Consider the following 17322-nt stretch of genomic DNA (forward strand, 5'->3'; position numbering starts at 1 on the left):
TTTTGAAGAACAGAGAGAGAGAGAGAGATGTGATTTTATCCTGGTGGAAGCAAAATAGCAAAACTAAGAGTGAATTCATGATGATGTTTATGTGAAGCGTAGTTTGGATCTTCTTTTGCTGCTGGTTCACTCAATATTGTTTGGAGAGAAATAAAACCTGCAGCTTCAGAATCTAGTGCAAAAAGGACGTAAACACAAAGCGCAGACCTGGCGAAACATCAGAATCAGCGAGCTGTCAGCCCCGACCGTGTCCGTGCCGTCGGGTAAGAAAGGCGACATCTCACTGATTCTGATCCGTCGGCGGGTCCGCGCTTTGTTTACGTCTTTGTGCAGAATCCATGTACCTGCTCTCATTTACTGTTTTAGCTGTTTGGTGGTTGTTGTAATTTTGTGAGGTTTAACCTGAGATTCTGACGTTTCGGGCAAAATATATTTACATTTTAAAATCGATTCAGGATTTTAATGAATCAATTTTACGTTATCCAAGCTAGAATCGATTTTAATCGATAAATCGATAATCAGAACCCACCCCTAATCCACTCCTCACACCAATTTAGAATCGCCAGTTAACCTAAGGAGCCCGTCTTTGGACTGTGAGAGAAAGCAGGAATACCGGAAAGAGCCCACTGAGCTACACGGAGAATATCGTGAATGTTAGATTTGACCCCAGGCTCTTTTTGCTGTGCGGCAACAGTGCTAAAAGTGCACAGAACTGAAGGATTCTCATGCTTCCTCCAGCACCGAGGACGGCTGAAGGAGGCTCTGTATCACTAAAGTATTGCACAGTCACCGCAAACAATATTTATGTAGTCAAAGCAGTTTAAATGTGTCGCCCACATTGATTCAGCATTAATAACTGATTTGTCTGCAGTGCTGGAAGCATCGGGTTGTTTACTTAATGTTTTTTTTAATAAAGTTTGACTTCATCCCTCCGGAGGAATGAAGTCAAACTTGCCAAAAGTGTCTCTTCTTCAAGTTGTCAAGTGAAATCTAGACAACCCCAGTACTCAGGCTTATTTAGCAGAATGTTATGTAAATAAGATTACATTCAGCTATCTCATTAAAATCTGTGAAAAAAAAAAACCCTGCTGCGATACTTATTTTTGTAGCAGGATTATGAAATATTTTCCTGGATGCTTACTGGCTGTGTGATTGGCATGTAACATACACGAGGAAAAAGTATGAAGAAACTTGGAGGCCTACTACTCTACTGTTTGTCCTTACAAGCACTGTTGTCCTCCGAGGTGGCGGCAGAGGGCAGCAGGGGGTTGTTGTGCTGCAGCTGCTTGGCGTAGAGCATGTGGAGGCGTGGAACGAGCGAGGCTGGCGGGCAGTGCACCCTCTGCTCCTCTGCCGTCTCCATGGACTCCGTGGGATCCAGCAGGTTTGAAGAGGCGTCTCTGTACGGAAACGTCAACAATGAGAAACAAACCGAGCAGATCAGGGCAGGGAGGAAAATCAAAGTACGTGTCTTACTTCTCGTCGGCTAAGGCGCTGAGAGCGGGACTGACGGAGAGGATCCCGTAGACCTCAAGCATGTCGTTAAGTTTGAAGCTGTCCCAGTCCTCGTAGACCTGCCAATGATACGCACATTATAGCATGTGTCCTAAAACTCTCCTCATGATAGCTGTATCGTCTCTAAAATCACCTCTTTGTTCAAAACGGTTCAGTACTGGAAGAGGAATAAACTGACACAGCGCACCTTGACTAGGCAGGAAGGGCCTTTCTCTCCCGGCAGGGGGAAGTTGAGGTCGAGGTGGGAGGCAGATGTCGTCTGGCTGGAGGGAGCTTCTGTCTCCTGCCGCTTACAGTCGCCGTTGCCGTGATGTTCTGTGGGACTCTGAGGACCTGCAGCAAGGAAAAATAAAACCGTTGTCGAAAGTGCTTTTTAAACAGGATTTTCAACATAGCCTTTCTAAACATGCTATTTTCTTTTATAAAGCACAAGTTATTTCTATTTGCACAATAATGCAAGGAAAAAAGGAGTCTAGACGATGCTCACAAGGCAAGGACGGATCCACAAAGTTATCAAAGCGTTTCAAATATGACAGTAATGACACAATAAAATGACATAATGTAACTGATCAAGAGCAGCTATAAGTTGGACCTTATGCTAACACTCTTATTCTGACCAACAGTAAATTTGACTTTGTCGAACGAATGCCGATTCTGAACACTCGTACCAGCGTGCGCTTCCCTCTGCTTCTGTGGCTGCGTGTCCATGTCGTCGTCTTCCTCGTAGCTTCGTTTCTGTCTGCTTGGCACGTACGAGGTGGAAGGCACCACTCTTGCTTGGCTGCTGTTGGCATATCTGTGCAACAGAGTTAAGGACAACTCGGAGCAGCAGATCACAAGATATAAATGCACATTTCACGAATGCCAGCTGCGTAAAGAGCGATTCTATGTGGTCTTTTGCAAGCTGAGGATATCTCTTTGACCCAGGGGTTTTCTCCGGGGATTGGCACACAGTAGAAAGTCTGTCGCTCTGCAGTTACTGTGTTTTTAGAGTTAAAATCCACCTGCAGATGAAACACCCGTTAACAAACAAGTTGGAGCTAAAATGAGCCATCTACAGCGAATGAGTCTTTGAAGAGACTCACCCCGCATTCTGTCACATCTTTATACTTCCCACATCGCAACGTCTGTGAAAGAATAGACAGAAAAAGAGGATGAAAGATGAAAACAGCTATCAAAGATTATCAAAGGGCTGCACTCGTACCAATAACAGCAGGCGAGAGGATAAAGAAGTGCGTACTTTAGCCTGTGTGGCTGGATCGACAGTCTCATAGACTCCCATGTAGAACTCTGGATCAAACATGTCTTGGATGAAACAGCGAAATTTCACGAGGCTGTTGGGCTTCAGGTAATGCATGGGGATGTCGTTGAGAGATGGGACCTGCATCAAAGTGTGCAGAAACAGATTAGGAGCCTGTCATTCGTGCACATGTTTTTGTTAAAAGTGTAATTTGTATTACCAAGGTGTGAGCGTCCTTCTCTTTCAGTCGATCTTTGAAGAACTCCACGGCTCTCGCCTCCCAGCCAGAGCTTGGATTACTCTGGGAAGCGGCTGAAATATCAAGAAGGCATAATTTTATTGGCAAATCAAAACTCAAAGTTGGATAAATGGTTGTTGTAGAGCAAAATTAGCTTAGCTGGGCTGCATTAGATAAAGATGTTCTGTCTCACTATGGAACGCGCCCTCTGGTGTGAGCAATCATGGAAGCTCCACTACCACCACAGACCAGTCCCCCAACCTGTCCCCCAACCAGGCATTTTCAAAGTACATCCTCGCAAAGATCAAAGGTGCTCCTCCCACTTGTTTGCGTTCAAAACTGTCTTAATTTTTTATGTCACTGATTCAAAGTGGTGGAAAGATTCCTTGAAGATCCTGGTCAATATTGACGTGACAGCATCACACAGTTGCTGCAGACTTGTCAGCCATGATGTGAATCTCCCGTTCCACACAGGCTGATGTACACTGTAAATGGCCTGTATTTGTATAGCGCTTTACTTAGTCCCTATGGACCCCTACATTCAGTCATCCACCCATTCACACACTGGTGATGGCAAGCTACATTGTAGCCACAGCCTGGGGTGCACTGACAGAGGCGAGGCTGCCAGACACTGGCGCCACCAGGCCCTCTGACCGCCACCAGGCAACGGGTGAAGTGTCTTGCCCAAGGACACAACGACCCAGACTGTCCAAGCCGGGGCTCGAACCAGCAAGCTTCCAATTACAAGACAAACTGCCAACTCTTGAGCCACGGTCACCCCCACACTGTGGACATAAAGGGAATAGACATGGTCAGAAACAACCCTCAGTTTGGTTGTGGTTTTTAAATGATGCTCAGCTGGTACTAAGGGGCCTAAAGTGTGACAATAAGATATCCCTCACACATCATTACACCACCAGCAACCTAAATTGGTGATGCAAGGCAGAACACAGCCATGCTTTCATGTTGTTTATGCCAAATGTTGATCCTACCATCCAAATTCTGCAGCAGAAATCAAGTGTTCTGCTGCTGTAGCACATCTGCCTCACGTTTTGACATGTTGCACATTTACAGATGCTCTTCTGCATATCCTGGGTCTAACAAGTAGTCATTCGAGTTACTTTGTTGCGTTCCTATCAGCTCAAAGCAGACAAACCATTGTCCTCTGATCTCTAACATCATCAAGGCATTTCCACCAGACAACTGGTCCTCACTGGATATTTTCTCTTCTTCTGACCAATTTTCTGTAAGCCGAAGAGATGGTTATGGGGGAAAATCCCAGTATATCAGCAGTTTTTGAAATACTCAAAGCAGCTTGTCTGGCACCAACAACTATACCACATTCAAAGTCAATTAAAAACACATTTCATCCAATTCTCATGCTCGGTCGTCTTGCCCATGTCTGCGTGGTTAAATGCACTGAGTTGTTGCCATGGAACTGCATATATTAGAGAGATTAAATATGTCTTATTGAAGAGTTCAACAGACGTACCTAATGAAGTGACTAGTAAGTGTATAAATGTAATATGTTGAGCAAAGAAGTGAGACAGGGTAAAGAGAAACCCTGTTATAATGTGGGGGTTTGGAAGGGAAATAGATAAAAGAGTTACTAGAATTACATGATACAACATGTCTAAAAGATATAAGCAACTTTTATTAATCTTAAATATAACCGCCCCCACCAGTGACACGTAAATGTCAGTCCTTTAAGATTTTAAGGAATATGTGGATTTTTCCGCTTATTCTTTAAAATCCGTCTCCGTCTTGATGTGTGGCACTGGCGTGTGTACAGTAACTACACGAAAAAGTGTAAGACAAGTGTAAATCATTTGCTTTTTCGAAGAGAAAGAAAAAAGAAACCACACACAGCCACCTGCAATGTGCAAAGTTGGCATGGTACGTAGTCAGAGAGCTAACTAGCTAGGTTCACGCGTTAGCCCTACTGAGTGAAGTTCCGGTGTCTTACCAAACATCCCCTCAACAACACCAACGGGGTCGTTAATCCAGTCATGTGTGGAAGGCATGGCTTAGATGGTGATAAAGGTCCGGAGATTAGAAAATATATCAAAGAAAAATCACAGTGAAAATACCAGTTTGTTGACTTTCCCCATACACGGGATCGCTGAAGTGAAGGGCGGGAAATTTGCGTCACCAGACGGAGAGCGTAGTGGGTTTGTTTTGGGTACGGGGACCAACCGGAGCACGGAGGTGCGTCATAACTCTCCTTCAGGATAGGCTGGGTGTTTTTCGTTTGACTTTAAATTCCTGCTCTAGTGAAGAAAAGTAAAGAAATAGTCTTTAATATAGAGCTACTTCTATTTTTTAAAGATACAGTTTATTGTTTTTTTATTTAAAAGATTCAATATTACAGTGTAAGTAATCATCCTGGTCTATAGGTGGCAGTGGTGAGCGAGAGTGTTTGTTGTAGCTCCAACAAAAGAACTGTGGCGAAATTGCCTGCGTGATTTTAGTAGATCTGAATAATATGTGCTACGCCGCTTGTAGTCGTGCAATCTCCGGTTAATGCTTTATAGCTCAGCAAAATCTGCAAGCGCAGTGAAAAAAACAAAAACGCTCATTGGAGAACTGAGCGTGTCCTGTCTGCCTGCTCCGGTAGTGGCTACGTGTAATTCTCGGGGAAAATGGCAGATAGAAAAAATAATAATGCTCCAAACACCAGTGCAAATTTACTATTCAGCGCCGCTCCAGAGTTTAACTTCAATTTGCCTTTCATGCCAGTGAGTCAGGCCACTGGTCCGGCGGTGCTGTCAGGAGGTGAGACGAGATGCCGACTGAGGAAATGTCCAAACATTTGCGGATTCGTTAGCAAGCTAAGCTAGTTAGCAGATTGGGTTCCCGTATCGCTATCGGGGCTTACTGAGTGTAAAAGTAACAGAAAGAGAAAGAAACCTTGTCCGAGTAGGGAAGCGTTTATCAGGCGTAAGGTTAGGCTAACTGACAGCGATGTGTTGTGGTCAGACTGGCAGCTGTGTGAGGTTTTATTTTGCACGTATGTTTCAGGGTCACAGGCAAAACAGTGTTCTGAGTTAAATGGAAAGATAACGTCCTGTTACAGGGATTTAATGATGCGACATTCTGCTGAACAAGCGCCTGATAAACATGTTTCCTCTTTTTATACTTTAAGGACTAAACAGTAGAAAGCTACAGCTCTGAGCACATATTCTCTATCTCTGTGATTTAATGTGTGTCAGATGTTTTTGCATAGATACTAAAACATGTGTTACACTTTTATTCTCCATGTCGGTGTGCAGTAGATGACTCCACTGATGTTGGAGAAGAAGACAGCTTTGTAGGTCAGACATCTGGGAATGGACATGCCCCGTCTACATTCAGCTACTTCTCCAGTCCCATAACCAGTACTGACCCATTTGCATCAATAGGGCATTCTCCATGCCCCCCGTCAGTGCTGTCTGCAGCCCCGACCACAACGGGACACGTTTCTGTTCCCAGCAGTGTCAGCATGGTTCCACCACAACCCCCACCTGCCAGCTCACAAATGAACCCTTCTCCTTCGATGTTTGGTAGTGCAGTTTACCAGAGCCCCGTGGGGCGTCACACTCCTCCCCCTACCACAATGACCCCACCGCCTCCCCAGATGCAGCCGCAGAGCCACAACCCGTACAGACACACCCCCACCAGCAGCAGAGCTAGTCCTTATATTCCAGCTCCGGAAATCCTGCCGCCAACACACACGCCACAGCAGAATCCCTACTTGCTCAGCTCGCCACCGCAAACGTTCCCCCCATCAGGACCCATGTATACAAAGGTGAGTGTCACACCGGTGTTGTTGCTCAAAGGGTTTATTAACTTATTTGGGAAGTTAAATCACATCTTTCTCTCTTCAGCCTCCTCCCACACAGATTCAGAGCCCTCCACCTCCACTTCCAGCCACCACAGCTGGAGCCGTCGTTCCTGCTGTTCCCATGATGCCGTACAACTACAACGTCTATGAGCCAGTTCAGCCTCACTGGTTCTACTGCAAGCAGGTGGAGTCAAAAAGCGTCTGGCTTCCTTTCAGTATCTTTGACTCCCTTCAGCTTGAGGAGACGTACAACTCTGGTACGACAAGACACGTGCAAATTTGTCTTTGGAGTCCTGAGAATCTAATTTTGACCTGAACTGCACAGTGAAGTTTTTTTGTTTTGTTTTTTTTCTTCATTCTTTCAGTTCAACCAGATCCAGAAAGTGTGATCATACGCACAGACGGAGGGAGGTATGACGTGCAGCTTTATGACCGCATGCGGACTGCAGTGTACTGGGAGGAGGAGCCTACAGAGGTCCGACGCTGCACCTGGTTCTACAAAGGAGATACAGATAGTCGCTTTATTCCTTACTCTGAGGAGTTCAGCGATAAGCTCGAGGTTTGTCTCAAAAATACTGTTTTTTATACCCTCTGCATTGTTCTTTATTGATTTAGTTTAGGCTGCACTGTTGTAAAAGGAAATTATAATATTGTATTATTGCATCATCTCTAGGCTGAATATAAGAAAGCTGTGTCTACCAACCAGTGGCACCGCAGGCTGGAGTTCCCATCAGGGGAAACCATTGTGATGCACAACCCAAAGGTAAACCCCTGTTTGATTAATGTGCTGTAGCGGGCTGATGATGTAATTAGCTTTATAGTTCACGAGCATTGATCTGTTTGCCTTTGTAGGTCATAGTGCAGTTTCAGCCCTCCTGCGTACCAGATGAGTGGGGCACAACTCAGGACGGGCAGACCAGACCCAGAGTGGTGAAGAGAGGAATCGATGATGACCACGATGAAGTGCCTGATGGTAGACAAGTTCCGCTGTGCTCAAAATAATTTGCTCTAAGTGTAAACACAGTTTGTATCATCCACTAAGTGTAATTTTAGGAAATGGAAAGTATGATAAAGTATTCCAGAGGCATTAGAAGGACTTTTTGATAGCTGGTTGGGTGCTAGGTGAAGTATAATGCAGCCTCATTCTGACTGTAGTTCACATTTTATGCACATATTTAAGATTAGAGACATCTCTTTCTAGGTGAGCTCTCAACGGTGGATCATCTTGTGTTCATGGTTCATGGAATTGGCCCCGTGTGTGACTTGAGATTTCGGAGCATGATTGAGTGTGGTGAGTAATGAAGTAATGAGCAGTCACACTGCAGTCGTGTAACGATGTGTACAAAGGAAACGTTAAAAATGCTGTTTTGTCCTGCTTTCAGTGGACGACTTCCGTAATGTGTCGCTGAAGCTGCTGCAGAGCCATTTTAAGAAATCGCTGGATGAACACGCTATCAGCAGAGTGGAGTTTCTGCCCGTGCAGTGGCACACGGCTCTACATGGAGATGCCACAGGGGTGGACAGGTGAGGGGGACAAGGGTTTAACGCCAAAGAGGCCTGACACACATGTGGTGATATTATAAATAGCTCCTGACTGGATGGAAACACTGGACTTACTCTCTTATTTTAAATTGACATTGTTTGTCACCTGTAAGTCCTTCATCATTACTCAGAGATGGGTAAACAGAACATTTTTTGGACACTGTCATTATATGCCGGAGACAATTGGTGCCTCAGTTCACCAGACATCCTTGCAGGACCTTAGCAGACTTATTTCTTGTTCATCTTTGCAGGAGGATAAAGAAGATCACTTTGCCCAGCACCGGGCGTTTACGTCACTTTACCAACGAGACCTTGTTAGATGTGCTTTTCTACAACAGTCCCACTTACTGCCAGACCATCATGGACACTGTTGCTCAGGAGATTAACCGACTCTATGCCCTGTTCATGGAGAGGAACCCGGACTTCAGAGGAGCAGTGTCAGTGGCAGGACACAGCTTAGGTAATAAACATGTTTAATCAGCTTCTAACCTTTCTATTTTTTTCCACCATCACTTAATTTTTCTGCATGTTTCTCCTTGCAGGTTCTTTGATTCTCTTTGACCTGCTTTCAAATCAGAAGAATGCCTCACCTGGAGGGGCCATGCCAACCATGCCCGCTGCTAACGGAGAAGTCAGACAGGTCACGCCCTGACTAATTTAAATAAATTACAATATACTGTAAAAATAAAACAAACACCGTGCTCTTTTCCGTTTATTTGTAAATGAGTTGAATATTTTCAGAATAAAAGTTCGGTATGTAATTGTAAATTTTGCTTCTCATATCAGGTGACGGCCCCTGTTGCACAGGAAAATAGTGCCGTCACCCCTCCAGCTGTGGAGGAGCAGCCCAAAGAAGACGGGGAGGAGTTTGAGGATCTTGCTGCTATGCTGGAACATCTGGGCCTCTCTGAATACAAGAGTACCTTTGATGAGGAGAAGATTGACATTGAATCTTTTGTAAGAACACAGTCCACCTTTTATTTTACAGACTGCTAGGAGCTGAGATATGTTTTAGAAGTATAAGAAATCTAGTTATAAATGTAAACTGTATAAGGTCATTTGAGAACATCGGGGGTTTTATGCAATATAATGTAATTCATCTTATTCTGACCCTTTTATATTCTCTTAGCTTATGTGCACAATTGAGGACCTGAAGGAGATGGGTATCCCACTTGGTCCCAGAAAAAAAATTGCCAAATTTGTGAAAGAAAGAGTGAATAAGCAGGTAAGTTTGTCTGCTGAGTATCTGCGAGACTTGCAAAATTGTGATTATGGACCCGCCCCACTCATGGTTTCATGTTCACAGGCTGCACGCCAGGCAGCTCAGGAGAACAAAAAAGAGGTCAAAGAGGTCACTCAGACTGCAGCACCTCCACCAGCAGCTGAAGTTCCCTCTGATCCGACTGTGAAGAAGCTTCCAGTGGGCAGCACCGTCTCCTCTGTCCATGTGGACTACAATTACTTTGAAGTTGGAACGGGGCAGGTAAACACATCTGTCTTTCAGCAACAATGAGCTGCTATTCTGAAGCAGAGCTGACATTTAATAAACTTTTTGCAGGTGTCTGTCATCTACCACACTCTGGACTTTGAGCCTGTGAATTTCTTTGCCTTGGGTTCTCCAATCGGCATGTTCCTGACTGTACGAGGACTTGAGAATATCGAAGAGACGTACCAGCTGCCCACATGCAAGGGATTCTTCAATATTTATCATCCAGTATGTGTTTGTGTATTTATAGCTATTTGTAACATGTTTTATTGTTTCTGGGTCAGATTTGTACAGTATTCTGGTGTGCACAGGCATTTCATTCACTAGACTAATGTCTTTTAGCTGGATCCAGTGGCTTACAGGATTGAGCCTATGATAATGCCAGACCTGGACTTGAAGCCTGTTTTGATCCCACATCACAAAGGACGGAAGAGGCTTCATCTTGGTATGGACCCAAACACTCAGAGCAGAGCTGTCATTGTTGTAGTCACATATGAGATTACGTTTCAAGCAAAAGGAACAAAATATAATAATCAGGTTTTAACTGTGAATGCTGACAGATACAGATACAGAGTTAGTTATTGAGCCTAAGCTAAACTGTTCAGTGTTTTTGGCCTCTCTGCCGTTTAAGGGTGGAGCGTCCCAATATCTGCAGTTACACAGCACAAAGACTCTATTCTTGCACTTCAATTGCCATGAAGCAACGTAGTGGCAAATAAAACTGATTTGTTTTTTCCTTGGCTGTGCAGAAAAACATTAAGGTGACAGCAAAATAAAGTTTCTCGCGGTGGTTGCTTTTTTTTTTTTTTAAAGTGTATGTAGGTTTCATTGGTTGTGTGGAAATGGGCTTAGGTGTGATTCTGTGTGTTTCAGAGCTAAAGGAGTCTCTCACCAGGATGGGCTCTGACCTGAAGCAGGGTTTCATCAGCTCCCTGAGGACTGCCTGGCAGACCCTCAACGACTTTGCTCGTGCTCACACCTCGAATGCCCAACTTCAGGCCCAGCTGGCCATCGTGGCCAATCAGATCGAAGAGGAGGAGAAGCAACAAGTGCACGAAGGTGAGTGCGGCTCACTTGTGAGTCTTTGTTTGACTATTTTCTGTACTGTTAGATCAACCGTTTTGATCTGGTTTGTCACAGAGCATAAGATTCCAGACAACCCTGAGCTTCAAAAAGAAGACGACGAGTCTCAGGTGAAGATCGGGATGTTAAACGGAGGAAATCGCATCGACTACGTCCTGCAGGAGAAGCCCATTGAGAGTTTCAACGAGTATTTGTTTGCCCTCCAGAGTCACCTCTGCTACTGGTACAAGCAATCTCATATTAAAGACCTGTTTGTAGTTGCAATTTGAATGGAAACTTGAATATTAAGCAGCTGAATGACACAGACTGAAAACTAAGTCCATATTTTTTGGTATCAATTAATAATTTAAATATTTACTATGTGCAAAAATAACAGGTTTGGTGGGTTCAGCCTCTCAAATATGTGATCCTTAATAATTTACCAAGTCCTCATATTATTTTGGTTTCATTTAAAAAATAAAAAAAAGACTTACTCTTCTGCAGTATAATTTTTTTTTTTTTTAATCATGGTTGATTTTTAGGCCCTTTCCTCACAGTACATTCTTACCTCGTTTCCATCAGTACCTTCTTAGCTCGACTTGATTCAACTTAGTTTTGATAGTTTTTCATTAGGTAGTAGTACCTGGTACTGGGTGGGTATTACCTTCTTTAGTACGTGCTCGGCCGGCGTTCCAAGTGATCACAGTTAATCCGAAAATGTGAAATCAGACTGCATGCCACCAATAGGCCAGACGATGGTGTCACTCGATGAGTCATGAGAGTGACTCCTTCACAAAAATCCAAACCACCATTTTTGAAACCTGGCAACGAGAAAAATGGCCGCAGAAAAAAACCCCCACTGTGGTCCCAGAGTCTGACAAAAAGCTTTAATGACCCACGTGGAGGTGGTACTCAATTGTAATGGAAAACGACTGCAACAGAATCGAGTTGAGTCGAGTAGGTACTAGTGGAAAAGAGGCATATAAAAACTGCACATATAAATGATGGTGAGTGACGTCTGAAGGTCCTTTAAGCTGCTTCGGTGACTGTCTGAAACCTGTGTATTAACACTTGTGTTGTTTTGTAGGCAATCTGAAGACACGGCTCTGCTCATTCTCAAAGAGATCTACAAGACCATGGGGATCCATCCAGAACAGATGGCTCATTAATACACAGAGTACACCTGTCTGCTTTGGTCCCATTTAGTTTCATGTATTACTTCTTCACTGGGATTTTGATTATTTTTCCTTTTTTTTTTATTGATGTAGTTTATTATATACAGATGAATAATACAATTGTATTACGCCATTTGTCTTAAATTAAGAAACATACAAATGAGCTCGTTGATTCAAAGAAACTTGACAAGTTTGATATTACATTTTTATAGTATAAATTATAGAAATGGGGGGAGGGGTCAAGTTTCCCAAGAACATGTATCAGCAGATCAAATACTAACAGCAGAAAAGAAGGAGCAGAAGCAAATGCAGCCTTCTGTAAGTTTTATTTCATGGCAAGACTCAAAATAAATCATCACCTTGCTCAAGTGTTTCGTTTGGATTGTGTACTGCTGATGTTTTCTCCTGCAGGGTAAGGAGAGACTCGAAGACTATCTACAGAAAGCTGGAATATTTGCAAAAACATTAATAATAAAATAATTACAGTACCAGATGAGACCTGCTTCCTCTGTGAGGGAGAAAAAGCACTTCTTGCCTGCACTATGTAATCTGTAGACAGCTGTCCTCATTAAAATTACCCCTCTAACCTATGAACTGTTCAGCTGTAACATTATGTGGAATAAAAACCAGCAGCTGTGAATACGGCTCATAGTACTGTCTGCATGTAGGCACATATTTAACTCACATGTATGAAACAATGGAATATTAGAAAAATATTTACAAGCATGACTGTAACATTCAATCCCAGTCAAGAAGTGGGAATCGTAGTGCTGGGAATGACGCTCATTGTTATCTATACAATAATACTGGTCCACATACACCTGATATTGTAGCGTTGCATGCAGTAAGCAGATCTTTGCTCAAGTCCTTGAACCATTTGATCAACATGCTTTTCAGGTGAACTCTTTACTTGGAAACAATCAGCAATAAATGAATGATAACAGCGACTCACTGTCACAAAACACAAGTTCCCTTTTTTTTTTTTAAAAACCCATACTGCCCCTCTCACAGAACTTCTAATAGAAACAGAATATTATGGCTCCATATACTACTGCCAAAATACTGAGTGAAAGATTATAAAGTGTTTGAGGATCAGCTGAAACTTTTGGCTTCTTTTGTTCACTATGAGAAAGTGCAACATCTTTACAGTTGTCAATAAATTATGCAACTTGTTATCCTTTAATGTGTCTTTAGTTTGATTTAAAAAGCCTGTCCAAACACGCAACAGCTGCCAGAAATCATCTGAATGAGCTGAAATCTTTCTGAAGTCATATTTGGCTGTAAAAGGTGCTAAAGAGGCTGGCTGCAGGTCAGGTGCTGTGTTTGAAGCAGGCAGGGTGGCTTAATGAGAAGTTGTCGAGTTCAAAGTTAGAAAGCGCATGCCTATTGATTTGATTTCATGTAACATATTGTCAACCTAAATCCACCAGATACGTACCTGTTGTTCTTCCCTCAGCAAGTTAAGTATTGCTAATTATGCGTCAGCTCTTCAGTAACACTTGTTGCCACGTTGTGAACTTTCACATTGACTAATGTTCATTTTTGTACATTCATTTGTCTACAGCTGTGCGGTGAAATGCAGAAGGATCCGTGTAAACATGTCTTCGCTGTAGTGCCTTAACGATATCAGCACCATGCAGTCTTAATGTAGAAATGATGCTGGGTACGCAGAGGCTCGCTCAGTCCTCTGTTTTGCTCTGTGTCTTGAAGGCCTGCTTGCGTAGGTGAGCCTCGATCTCCTCGCGGAAAACCAGCATCCCCAGGTGAGAGTGGGAGGCCTCGTTCATCGCTTTGGACTGGATGCACATGCGGTACTGCTCCGGCGTCAGCTCGTCCGCGCACTGCTTCTCGTGCCACAGGTGGAACAGACCCGACACAGGCGTGCGGATCACTATCATGTCACTCCGCAGATACTTCCTGTACAAGTGGACGTCTTCCACCCCCCAACCTTTGACTTCAAGATCAAAACCACCTGCGGGGATACGACCCATTTAAAACATGTTACGCACAACTGTTGCGTCTAATAAAACAAATGATTGGTGCTTACCGATATTTAGAAAGTCGGAGCGATACTGGCATGTCATTCCAAATCCAAAGTCTCTCCAGAATCCAGCATCCTTTTTATGAATCTATTTGAAAACAGATAGTCATCTCTGACACACAGGTCACCACCAAACCAGCTTTCTAACACGTTGGTCAGAATGGGAACCTTTACACTTCTTACCAGCTGGAGTTCAACAGGTGGAGCCAGCTCCAAATTTCCGTAGACAATGGCAGGATTGTACAAACTAAACACGACAGGATAGAAGACTTTCTTGTCTGTAAAACAGAACAAGAAAATTAACCTTTGGCTGAGAGCAAGAGCACTAAAAGAGTATAATGAATGTGAGCCAATTAAACCTACTTGGAGCAGCGTGGAGACGACAGGTGTTAAGGAACTCGAGTGTAAAATGGATGTCCACATCACAAAAAAACATTAAGACGTCGCCTTTCTTCCATGCGTGAGCTCCGATATCCAAACCTCGACCTCGGGAAAACTCCTCGTCCACTGGGATGAGAGTGTAGTTGGAGAAGCTCTCCTCCCTGTAAAACAAAACGCCTGATTTTTAACAAATGCCTCATACGACATATTAACAAGCCTATTAAAAGGTCTTTCTGTTCAATAGACTCACCTCGACATTTTTTCCAGAGATGACGTCACCTCCTGTAGACCTTCCTGCCCAAAATAAACCACCGTGAGATGTACCCTTCTGTCATGCTGTATGCACACCTCCCTAAAAACACATGCATTTTTCAAATGGATTACAAGGACACACAAGGCTGCAGTGCTTTCCACAACAATGGTGGAAACAAAAGCCAACACGTCTAATGAAGGCCAAGGGTGCTGGCTCATGTTTAGTGGAGAGGGATGGATTTAAGATTCATTCTCACCTGAAGTTTTGCAAGAACTGTGAGAAAGTTTCTGCTCTGCCCGCTAGTGGCACAATGATGTTAATAATCATTCCTGATGTTTCCACAGATGTGCTCCTGACTTTCATTAAGGGCCCAAAAGGCCTGAACAGTGTGACGTGGCGGAAACTGCTGGAATCCTCTTTGGCAAAGAAGAGCTCGTAAAGTGTCCCTTTGTCTCGCTCTGTCCGGTACAGCCCTGCCAAAAGAAGACAATCTGAAAAACACTGAGACAGGCTGAGAAAACATACCAGTTATCCACTAAGTGGCACTAAATGCCAAATTCAAGGAGAATTTCTGTTTGGCACTACTGCTGTGCATGACTAACGCGCAAACACAGACACGTAGCATAAACTTTTGTCCCCATCCTTGCTATGCAAAGGCACACCACAGTCTTAATCTGACTAGCTCTGACCCCTGTAGTTTTGTCAAACCTTAACTATCTCATGTAATCTCCTAACCACAACTCTGACCAAGCAATATACACTAGCCAAGGAGCAGGAGTCATGGAGGGTCATTGCAGCTGAGAGTGCAGCTTATGAACTTTCAAATGTATTTTACGTTTGACGCATCACTTTTGAGGTCAAGCTTGTTCTGTCTGAACTTGAATCGGACCTTTGCCGATTGTGACATTTTGGCCCAATATCAATGTTTAAAGTAACAATTTGGCTGATTTTGTTTTGTTGTTTATTGTTTTCCTGGAATAAGGGGAAAATAAATATTCTAAAAGAAAATAAAAGATGTGCTTTAATTTTGACTCGTTTTATCCAAAGGTAGCTGCAAGGTCAGGGACCATCGTCACTAACTTCTGATGCACACCCAGTCACTTTGTTCTATAAGCGAGCCTGAAATATAACAGAAAGCATCAAGTTCAGAAAAGAGCTTCAAAGGCTTCCAGAGGGTAAAGAGTTAAAGTCTTGCAGCTCACACAGTTTGAACATTTAACCAGTGCAACATTTATATTCCTAAATACAGACTGTTCACAAAATCTGATAACTGTCATATATGCCAACATCAATCAATAGGCAAAATTGGCCAGTGTTCATCAGATAGTGTATATCAGTGCAACCCAGTGCTCCTTTGTCTTAATAAAATGTACTAACCAAATCAGATTTGGAACAAAGGCTCAGTTTATTATTCTGGATCGTTAAAAATAGATTTTCCTGGTGATTTTTTTTTTTTCAACGAGTCTATTCACTGAGTGGAAACTGTTAATAAAAGGTTCATTTTGAACACTGGTTACAGTCATTGCCTCTTACTCTGTAATTTAACCGAGAGTCTCACCTTCAGTAAAGTGACCATCTGTGTAGGTTTGCCTCTGCATCGGCACATCATCCTCCACACCATCCTCCTCGTCAGGGTTGTTGATGATGTCTAGTGCGGCCTCAATGACCTCCACCAGCTCATCCCTGCGGTCCTTGCGGACTGGTTTCTCCTCTGGGTGCCGCGTTAGCCCCATTTCCAGCTGGTACACCTTGGAAGAAGTAAAACTCTCAAACGGCACCAAGGCATACTCGCTTGGAAGGCGAGCTCCAGTGTTGACCTCAGCCTTGTCGATCTGAGAATGCAAGTACTCCAGCAAATCTCCAGGCTCTTGGTCTTTATCAGCCAGACCCGGAACTCCTGGAAGCTCTTTTTTCTCTTGGAGAACTTTCAACTTCTCGCTCATTTCCTGTAATTCCTGCTTAAGCTGGGCAATTTGCCGCTTCAGACTGGCAGCACGGTTCAGGTGGCGCTCCTCCTGTTCCTGGAGCAGGGCCTGGTAGTATTCTTTGCCATAGGTCTCCCCTGGTAAGATCAGGCTGACGTCTGCTGGTGGAGTGCACTCCAGCAGGTATGCAAACAGCAGCAACACTAGCAGCAGAAAAAGACCCAGGAAGAGCCAGCGGACCCGACCCTGAAGTGGCAATCCCCGCCTGGGCATCACGTTCTCATAAAAGCTATAGCTGACAAGCCTGCATTCCCTTCACCCCGGACTGCTCACATTACTTAAAACAGGTTTCTGTACATCATCTTAGAGACATGGGTGTGTAGATCATTTTGGAATAAAGAGATCTTGTTCTTTGGCTCCAATGCATCAGTATTTCCACACATAGGTCCTGTATAAATCCACAAAACGATCAGCTGTTAAAAACACAGAAATCCACAATCAGAAAAAAAGCCACAATCCAGGATCCCAATACAGGGACTTTTAGATAAAAGCACTGATGACAAAACAGTAGATAATCATACAATGACATTTAATGTGTTACCTTTAAACAACCTTTCAAATAAACCAACCTGCTATCTACA

General features: G+C 43.6%; 3 protein-coding genes across 5 annotated transcripts in view; 1 reads left to right on the forward strand and 2 right to left on the reverse strand.

Moving 5' to 3' along the window:
• mcmbp (minichromosome maintenance complex binding protein) overlaps positions 1-5176 on the reverse strand; it is a 9039-nt gene extending 3863 nt beyond the window's left edge. Inside the window, exons 1-9 of the mRNA XM_005735044.2 lie at positions 4960-5176; positions 2976-3067; positions 2756-2896; positions 2601-2642; positions 2430-2519; positions 2184-2313; positions 1703-1848; positions 1477-1574; positions 1225-1400 (exon numbers count right to left, since the gene is read on the reverse strand). Of these exons, the coding sequence (XP_005735101.1) occupies positions 1225-1400; positions 1477-1574; positions 1703-1848; positions 2184-2313; positions 2430-2519; positions 2601-2642; positions 2756-2896; positions 2976-3067; positions 4960-5017 (973 nt within the window). The 5' untranslated portion in view covers positions 5018-5176. The remainder of the gene's footprint in view (positions 1-1224; positions 1401-1476; positions 1575-1702; positions 1849-2183; positions 2314-2429; positions 2520-2600; positions 2643-2755; positions 2897-2975; positions 3068-4959) is intronic.
• Positions 5177-5406: 230 nt separating this feature from the next.
• Positions 5407-12721, forward strand: sec23ip (SEC23 interacting protein). Of its 2 annotated transcripts, none has more exons than XM_005735042.1 (18): positions 5407-5768; positions 6266-6780; positions 6860-7073; positions 7182-7375; positions 7490-7579; positions 7669-7789; positions 8018-8107; positions 8199-8340; positions 8610-8818; positions 8901-8998; positions 9145-9315; positions 9488-9583; positions 9665-9841; positions 9917-10072; positions 10187-10289; positions 10718-10903; positions 10985-11150; positions 11994-12721. In XM_005735042.1, exons 1-18 carry the CDS (start codon positions 5636-5638, stop codon positions 12073-12075), a joined length of 2943 nt encoding a protein of 980 aa, XP_005735099.1. In that variant the 5' UTR covers positions 5407-5635; the 3' UTR covers positions 12076-12721. The 2 variants fall into 2 exon arrangements, with proteins under 2 accessions (XP_005735099.1, XP_005735100.1); XM_005735043.1 differs by having other exon boundaries at positions 6269-6780.
• An 81-nt stretch (positions 12722-12802) lies between these two features.
• csgalnact2 (chondroitin sulfate N-acetylgalactosaminyltransferase 2) lies at positions 12803-17322 on the reverse strand. Of its 2 annotated transcripts, none has more exons than XM_005735041.2 (8): positions 17311-17322; positions 16315-17129; positions 15013-15229; positions 14754-14855; positions 14486-14664; positions 14306-14400; positions 14129-14210; positions 12803-14053 (listed from the first exon to the last, which is right to left on the reverse strand). In XM_005735041.2, exons 2-8 carry the CDS (start codon positions 16952-16954, stop codon positions 13761-13763), a joined length of 1608 nt encoding a protein of 535 aa, XP_005735098.1. In that variant the 5' UTR covers positions 16955-17129; positions 17311-17322; the 3' UTR covers positions 12803-13760. The 2 variants fall into 2 exon arrangements, with proteins under 2 accessions (XP_005735098.1, XP_013766832.1); XM_013911378.1 differs by having other exon boundaries at positions 16315-17154.

The sequence above is a fragment of the Pundamilia nyererei genome, unplaced genomic scaffold (assembly GCF_000239375.1).
Source record: "Pundamilia nyererei isolate P.nyererei 1_Seehausen unplaced genomic scaffold, PunNye1.0 scaffold00062, whole genome shotgun sequence".
Classification (NCBI taxonomy): domain Eukaryota; kingdom Metazoa; phylum Chordata; class Actinopteri; order Cichliformes; family Cichlidae; genus Pundamilia; species Pundamilia nyererei.